The sequence below is a fragment of the Medicago truncatula genome, chromosome 4 (assembly GCF_003473485.1).
Source record: "Medicago truncatula cultivar Jemalong A17 chromosome 4, MtrunA17r5.0-ANR, whole genome shotgun sequence".
NCBI classification, from domain to species: Eukaryota; Viridiplantae; Streptophyta; class Magnoliopsida; order Fabales; family Fabaceae; genus Medicago; species Medicago truncatula.
Genome location: NC_053045.1, coordinates 43,726,542 through 43,735,531, shown reverse-complemented (window position 1 = coordinate 43,735,531; position 8,990 = coordinate 43,726,542). Strand labels below are relative to the sequence as shown.

General features: G+C 32.0%; 1 protein-coding gene across 1 annotated transcript; it reads left to right on the top strand.

The window, feature by feature from the left end:
- Window positions 1-654: 654 nt before the first annotated feature.
- Window positions 655-5,402, top strand: LOC25493216 (serine carboxypeptidase-like 31). Its single transcript, XM_013601643.3, has 10 exons — window positions 655-1,014; window positions 1,633-1,746; window positions 1,921-2,016; window positions 2,143-2,235; window positions 2,315-2,397; window positions 2,733-3,020; window positions 3,340-3,470; window positions 3,552-3,647; window positions 3,748-3,853; window positions 5,084-5,402. The coding sequence occupies exons 1-10, from the start codon at window positions 702-704 to the stop codon at window positions 5,228-5,230; spliced, it is 1,467 nt and encodes a 488-aa protein (XP_013457097.1). The 5' UTR covers window positions 655-701; the 3' UTR covers window positions 5,231-5,402.
- The last annotated feature ends 3,588 nt before the right edge of the window (window positions 5,403-8,990 follow it).

The following is an 8,990-nucleotide window of genomic DNA, read 5'->3' as shown; positions in this document are numbered from 1 at the left end:
AATAACAATATTAATTTCTCATCCTTCTCCAAAGAAAATCTCTTTAAGTAAATATCAAGATTAATATGCGAGTCCTTGTTGAAGAACACTCGTAAACCTTAACAAAATAAATAAATTTGAAGTTTGAAATTTTTTACATTTCCCTTGCTTATATGAAGAGGAATGTAATGATATAATTAAAGGGTAAACAAGAGCTTCTTAAAAAAAGGGCAAACAAGAGTTTTTAAAAAGATATTAATTTGTATTCAATTACCGCGTAATTTTTTTACACATGCATTCAATCAAATCCCATCATAATAGAAAATATATGCTTATTGATGTGGTAAAAAACATGATATAACAAAAAAAAAAATGTTCAACCACCCATATCATCATTGACAGTTATATTTCCACTGATCAGTAATGTAAACATGCATGAATATGGTCTAGAAGCTATACCTAAAATCCATGACAAAACGTCATACAGCATCTTCAGCCAACCAAATTCAAAAAGGGAGCTAGAGAGATATAATTAAAGTTGTTGCCAGGTAGGGTGCTCTTCTCTCATCCTATCTACTTTTCCTAAAATTTCTACCCATTATGAGGTATAGTGGAACCAAGTACTCTCTCAACTTAGTATAAATAGCCATGTAGTTCTCTTTGTCTCTCAACCTATTTCCAATCAAAAGTGGAAGATTTCTCTTAGAGTGAGCTTCCACAATATGGATAATCTAATATTTAAGATAAGGAATTTATACACTTTGGTTCTTTTACTTTTTGTACTGTGTTTTAAGCCTTCTTTTTCATCTAGATCACATAGGCACTATTCGGGTGGTGATGGAAGAAAATTGAGGAGTTCTGGTGATAATGTTAGTGATCTTGTGACTCACTTGCCTGGTCAGCCTCAAGTAGACTTCCAGCACTATGCTGGTTATGTCACTGTCAATAAAACCAATGGAAGAGCACTCTTTTATTGGTTCTATGAGGCTATGGCTAAGCCAGAAGAGAAACCATTGGTGTTGTGGCTTAATGGAGGTAAAACCATATACTAATTTTTTTTCTTTCTTTCTGTCATATAAAAAACTAACATGTTCCACATTTAATGAAATAAGCAAGATAATCGTCATCTTGTAAGGGTTGAGTTGAGTTAAATCCAACTCGACTTTTAAGATAATATCAGAGTCTATCAAAAATTTATTTGACCATCTTTTATCATGTCACCACTATTACGGGCCATGCAGGTCATACTCGAGATAATTTTAAAAATGTGTTTATAAACGAGACTATCTTTACCCTACAAAAGATTTTGTAAGAATTAAGTTAGGAAAATCTAATTTCTAAAACAATATTTGGACTTCTAGACAAAAATGAAAACCAAAGTAGAGTGCATGGAATTTTTATCAAACAAATTGTAAGATGCTATTTAGTATAATAACTAAACAACAGAAACACACATGAACGTGGAAATATGGTCTTAAGAAAAAAAAGAAGAGAGATAAAAATGGAAGTGCATTACTTTATAACTTATCATAATCACTTTTGTTTAAGGTGACAGCTAATTTGAGAGAGTTTACAACACTGCTGATTTCATTAGCTGTTGGTACACATGATATATGTTCTCTGCAAAGGTGACAAGATGATTTGTTGTTGCAGGTCCTGGGTGCTCCTCTGTGGGATATGGAGCAACACAAGAGATTGGTCCATTTTTAGTGGATAATAATAATGATGGACAAGGCCTTAAATTTAATAACTTCTCATGGAACAAAGGTATATATAATTGATGACCACAACTTCACTTCTTTTTATGCCAATTTATACTATAAATATTCTCATTTAGTGAACCACAACTAGTGCTCCAATATTTGTCCCCACAAAAAGGATTATTATTATTAATTGATGTTAAGAATTATTGTTATCTCATACCTGTGTGTGATGTTGCAGAAGCCAACATGTTATTCCTAGAATCTCCTGTCGGAGTTGGCTTTTCCTATTCAAATACAACCAGTGATTATCAACAATTGGGTGATGACTTCACAGGTCACTACTTAATTTATACATTTATATGTTTCATAAAATAACAAGCCTTTAATTTGGTTGCATTTTCTATTGTTTGAAGTTTATGCAAAGCAAATCTCTGACAAATTATATTATTTTTTGTATCAGCCAATGATGCTTACAATTTTCTACACAATTGGTTCCTCAAGTTCCCATCATATAGAAGTAAAACATTTTACATAGCAGGAGAAAGCTATGCAGGTATTGAAATTTTTGCACAAGACATTTTTTAGTCAAATCCTATTGACCAATAGTGATATTTATCAATGTATATTTTCAGGAAAGTATGTACCAGAACTTGCTGAACTTATCCATGATAGGAACAAGGACCCATCTCTTTACATTGATCTCAAGGGAATTTTGGTATGGCCCACATAATATAAATTAAACCATGTGCTAAATAAAATTCATGGCATAAAGAATCTTTTTTTTACTAAGAATATTTCCTATGTAGTCAGCATTTAGTAGGTTTTGAAAATTGACCTCTTATCCACATCATGGTTCCACTACCACAATCTAGAGAATATATTTTGTAAAGCAAATTTTGTACTTGTGATCATTATTGTTTAATGTTTTCAATTTGGTAGTTTTAAGGATTGAACAAAAAGTTAGTAGATATTACAAAATTAAAATGAATATGAAGGACAAAATATTTTATAATTATCCTTTTTTTTTTGTTTAATTTTATTATTTTGCAGCTAGGTAACCCTGAAACATCTGATGCTGAGGATTGGATGGGACTAGTTGATTATGCCTGGAGTCATGCTGTGATATCTGATGAAACTCACAAAACAATCAAGACAAGTTGTGACTTTAACAGTAGTGATCCATGGAAAAATGAAGATTGTGATCAAGCAGTTGATGAAGTACTCAAACAGTATAATGAAATTGATATCTATAGTCTCTATACCTCTGTCTGCTTTGCCTCTACAGCACGTTCAAATGGTCATTCAATGCAAACTTCAACCAAACGTTCATCCAAAATGGTGAGTTTCAATTGAAAAAGTTACCAATTCATGCAAAGCTTGTTGTTATCCATATAGCATAAATGTCCGGTCACAGTCTTAACCATAAATATGAGAAGAGTCATAAGTTTTTTATTTTTAAATAATATCGTCGTTAGAATTTCTAATAATTTTAAGTACCGGTCCATGGTGAACCACTTCAACTGACCTAGTATATATTTTTTTTTGTGTGGTGTTCAGGGTTCGAACTCCAAACATTTTATGCATTGTCCTTACCAACTGAACTGATCTAATATATAATATAACTGTTTTGACACTTGACTATTAATGTGGTTATTAGATGCCTAGAATGATGGGTGGTTATGACCCATGCTTGGATGACTATGCTAAAGCTTTCTATAACAGACCAGATGTTCAGAAGGCCCTTCATGCTAGTGATGGTCATAATCTAAAGAATTGGAGTATTTGCAAGTAATATTCTCTCCTATATTACTTTAAGGATAATTTCATTGAAAGTCTTTTGCTAAATAATCTTTTAACTATTAAATGTAGCAACAAGATATTCACTGACTGGGCAGATTCAAAACCAACGGTTATCCCAATTTACAAGAAACTTATATCAGCAGGACTTAGGATTTGGGTTTACAGGTAAATACAAGAATATCAAAACTCAAATCCATGGACATGTGCTAAAGAAGTTTATAAACACTTATTTTCCTTGTATTAATTGTTAATTGTTGTGGTTCAGTGGAGACACAGATGGTAGAGTACCAGTTCTATCAACTAGGTACAGCTTAAGTACTCTAGCTTTGCCTGTCACTAAACCATGGAGCCCTTGGTACCATGAAAATGAGGTAAAGATTCTTGAAGGAAAATTGGTTTATTACTTTTTAAAAAAAATATAGTTTTAATCAGCTTATGATTCATAGCACATGAGCTAGTAATAATAATAATTATAGTAAATTTAAACACATGTTTAACTTAAGAATGAATTAGGTGTTGGGTTAGTGGATTTATTGAATGGACTAGATAGAATATGTATCCCCACATCAAGGGGCAACTTATATTTTTTGACTTATCAAGGGGCAACTATATATATATATATATATATATATATATATATATATATATATATATATATATATATATATTGTTTTGAGCAAAAGGGGCAACTATATTAAAACCTCTTTTTCTTGGATACATTAAAACCTCATTTTTGCCAAATATTTTGGACATATTTTAATATCTAGAAAAGCTTAAATGCAATATTACTCCTCATATTTTGTCTTGTTTATAATTTTGGTCCCTCAATTTTCTAATTATTTGACAATTTCCCATCTATATATTTGGGGTTTATTTATTTATTTATTTTTTCTTCACAATTTCACAAGTGTTAAATTAAATTCTTTTATATTTTAAAGAAATGGGAATTAGTTATACAAAGTAACAAATCATCTGGATTGTGTTAGTGTCAGATCATCAAGTGAGTTGTTCATAACAACTCAACACATCATTAAAATGTATAGGTAGGGGGAAATGTCAATCATTTGAAAAACTGGGGGACTAAAATTGTAAATTTTGAAATATGATGCCCAAAATCGTGAATGAGATGCAACAGATGGATTAAAAATACAATTATGCCTATCAAAACATATACTTCAGGACAATTTTTACGGGTGGAAAATAATCATTCGAAAAATCTAAGGTTGTTAGAAAAAAATTGGGTGTTAATAGTTTGTCTCCAATATCAAATATTAACCTAGCCCAATTATAGAAAGGGGTCTTCATGAGCTATTTATGCATAGAAACAAGTGGCTTTGTCTTATTAGAAGTTGAATTTTGCTATTTTGACCCCCCACAAATGCTCAAACTATTTGGTTTGTAACTATCAAACGGTATTTTTTCGTGTTTTTGCCATTCGTTAGGTAACTACCAAACATTGTTTTTAGGATTTGTGAGCAATTATGGGGGCTAAAAGAGCAACTTTTTCAGAAGTTTCAAACTCACTTACATGTATCACAACTTACGAGCCTTTTACTATCTTTTTGTTAACTTTTTAATGATATGTTCCTCCTTGAAAACAGGTTAGCGGATGGTATGAAGAATATCAAGGGCTTACATTTGCAACATTTAGAGGAGCAGGTCACGCAGTTCCCTGTTTCAAACCAAGCAACTCACTTGCGTTTTTCACCTCCTTTCTACATGGAGAAACACCTCCTTCTACAAAATAATAATAATTCGAATAACTAATCATATTGGGTACATGTTATGTGACCCCGTATGAAAATTTTGCTATTACATAGCAATAGCTAATAGTCTAATCATGTCTAATATGACAAGTATTCCAAGATAACGAATAAAGAGTTTTTTGCTCACGGCCTACCAAAGCGTTATGTTATTTTACTCTTGAGATCCTATGCATTGTCAATGCAATATACTACTAATATCTTATTAATGTAGGTTCAATACTAAAGAGTAACACAATTTAAGGTAGGGAATACACATCTAAACCTGCTGGAATAAAATACAAACAAACGTGTCCATGAACACATATTATATGAAATATATGTTGTTTGACAAATACGAGAATTTTGAAATTTTATGTTTAATGTGAATGAAAATGATATGAAAATAAGGTTATGAATGAAAATAATTCAATTCATTAAATTTTCTAATTCAAAGGTATAGATAGATAGATACAAATGAAGAGAGAAAAGTTATAGTTTGCACATATTTATGACTCAGAGATTTACATTTGAATTTCAAATTGACCATTAAAACTAACTAGGAAAATAATAAAGGATTCCTTATGAAACTTAAAGGACCACTTTGAGAAAAACGAAAAATTTAAAGGACATTTAAATGCATTTGACCTAATATCTAACATAACTAACTAGGAGGGTTTAAGTATTACTCCAACACCTTGAACTTTTGTTAATCCATCTTTCTTTGCAATGGTATACTTTCCTCAATGATAAACAGTTTGTCGCTAAGGGACATTACCTTAAAATCGAGGCCAAACGAAAAGGTAACTTATATACTTTCATATCCCATTTGATGGCAAAAGAAAGGAATGAACGAGTAAAGAATAAAGATACAGTAGGGGCAGGTAGTGGTCATGGGTTCCTTATGAAAGAAATGTTGTCAAAGATCCATGTTTAAATATGTATATTGCACTATGGAAAACAAATTCAAGAGGAGATCAAAGAAAGAAGGTAAATGGAAGAAAAAGATGAAAAATAAAGATAAGTTTCTTCTGACATTCCATTACTCAATTTATGAAAGAATGAAGTTTTAAAAATTCATTTTATAAGAGATAATGAAATGAAAATGACCCAAATCCTAGTGGTTAAGTCCTCATTAGTTGACCATATTGATTTTATTCGTAAGTTGAAGTTCAAAATAAAAGAAAAGGGTATAGATTCTCACATTATACTGTACGAATGAATAATTTTTTTTGCATCACCGCAGTACTACAAGTCCCACATCGGAACGTTTTGTGATAAAGTGGATTATAAAAGCCAAAGGTGAGTATAAAGATGTCATAGTATTAAACATTTTAAATTTATGGTAGCTGCTCTTTTTTCTTTCAAATCATCGTTAAAAACTAATGGGTTAATTAGGTTTTTAATCCTTATAAATATTGTTTTGTTTTTAGTCCCTACAAAATAAAATCATTTATTTTATAGGGAATAAAAACAAAACTGTGAATATTATAAAAACTTAATTAACTCAAAACTAATTAATTCGTTGGTTTTCTACAATGATTTGAGGGAGATAGGAACCACTCTTTAAATTTATTTTTCGAGGGTTTTTCCCTCTAAATTTATTGAATTTTTAAAAAAAAATTGGCAATAAATATAGAGGGATAAACCCTCGAATAAATTGTGTTACGATATAAGTATAAATTGGCAATAAATTGTGTTGGGGCATTGACATCCATTTATTATGGGCTTAATACATCATTTAGTCTCTTAACTTATTTTTGGTTTTCACTTTGGTCCCGTAACTATAAAGTGTTTCAAACTGATCCCTTATATTTTTTGTCGTTATCTATTTTGGTCATCACAGTTAATTTTTTTATGTCTAATATTTTTAATATAATTATGACCGTTAGATTGCAGGTTCATATTATACTACAATGAACCGCACATATCTGGTTTTTTTTTTCCTTCTCTTCTTCCTCTTATCTTCATCATCTTCAACATTGTTCATATAAAATCGAGAAAAACTTAAACAAATAAGCCCAGAAAAACAGCAAAATAAATAAATTTAACAATTCTATTCTAATTCTAATAAAAACAACAATTATATATATAAAAAAATCCAGAAAGCCAAAAAAGGGGAAAAAATCAATCTTAAATAATCAACTTTATACCAAAAAGAATCGATCCTCGACACTAGCAAGTCAATCACACGAATGGATCATGCGACAGCCAAATCAATTCATCACCTGTTGAAATGCTTCTCAATTTCATAGAACTAAATTAAATTCATAACAATATCATCACCTATCGCACAATCTGAACCAACTCAAACATGAATTTATAATATGTAATGACATAGATCTTCAGAGTCAACATAAATCTTGCTATCTGCAACAAAAAATAGAAATGGGTCAAAGATTCCTTGTCCGTCGCAAACCGAACAGCAAGCTGGAGTCGCCGCATTGAACAATTCATCTCTTAGAAATCGTGGTTGGGCCTAACACAACCCCACAAAACCGGCTTGTGAGATGAGGATTGCCCCCACTTATAAACACATTGTCAGGCCATGTTCTATCCGATGTGGGACTCTTAACACCCCCCTCACGACCAGCACTATTGGGCTTGGTTCGTGGACATAAATGGTGGGTGGCCTGATAACGGAAACCTGATAGCAGGTGGCCCAACGGATCTTGGAGGAGGCTCTGATACCATCTTAGAAATCGTGGTTGGGCCTAACACAACCCCATAAAACCGGCTTGTGAGGTGAGGATTGCCCCCACTTATAAACACATTGTCAGGCCATGTCCTATCTGATGTGGGACTCTTAACATCTTCCCGAAAAACGCACCGGCCGGCCGCCGTAAAACTCTCGGTACCGAAGTATGGAATTTGTTTTAGCCTCTTTCTCTGTTGACGATGGGATAGGTTGTTGGGACCTTCAGCTGAGCAACTACGTTACAAATCATGTTCTTCACCTTTACATGGCCTTGTCTCTCTCGGTTCTCGCTTACTAGCTTCATCGCAGCTACGTGACCCTTCTTCTGCTTCTGTTTTCTTCTGGTCCTTCTCCAAGGTTTTTTTTTTTTTTTTTATCTTTGTTCTTTTTGTTTTTAATTCATGATGAATTTCATTTGGTATTGTTGTTGCTGTTGTTGTTGCTGTTGTGTTGCTGCTGTTGTGATTGATTCTAGGTTGTTGAGGAGCAATGAGTCTTGATGATTGAAGAATGAATGAAAGAAAGATGATGACGATTCTCTATTTTAATTTTTTTTTTAGGAATGATTATGGTTCTGGTAGTAATTTTTTTATTAGGAATGATTGTGTTGATGAAGATGAAGATGAAGAAGAAGATGGGAGAAGGAGATGAAGATAGGTAGAAAAATATTAGGTGTTGGTGATTTACAATAAAATGCAATAGACCCTGCATGATCCAACAATCATCTTTTAATGAAAAATTTAAAAGGTTAAAATTTAAAAATTTAATAAAGTCTATGGTGGACCACCTTTAAACATGATTTACCTTAGACATTTGATGTTAAAAACTAACGGAGAGGACCAAAACGGTAAACGACAGAAGATTTATGGGACCAAATTGAAACATTTTATAGTTAGAGGACCAAAGTGAAAACCAAAAATAAGTTATGAGACCAAATAATGTATAAGCCTTTATTATGCAAGTAGATCTATGATCGAGGCTCGACTCTTAATTGAGTCTTTGCATTTAATAAGTTCAAATTCTAACTTGTGGGAACTAAAGTAATTATGTATACTTGGGAACTAAAGT

Bases quoted from the DNA above. Each gene is read 5' to 3' on its own strand.
- LOC25493216 (XM_013601643.3), top strand. From the start codon at position 702: ATGGATAATCTAATATTTAAGATAAGGAATTTATACACTTTGGTTCTT. The intron at 1,747-1,920 runs GTATATATAATT...GTGATGTTGCAG, and splicing joins TAACTTCTCATGGAACAAAG to AAGCCAACATGTTATTCCTA. The intron at 2,236-2,314 runs GTATTGAAATTT...GTATATTTTCAG, and splicing joins AGCAGGAGAAAGCTATGCAG to GAAAGTATGTACCAGAACTT.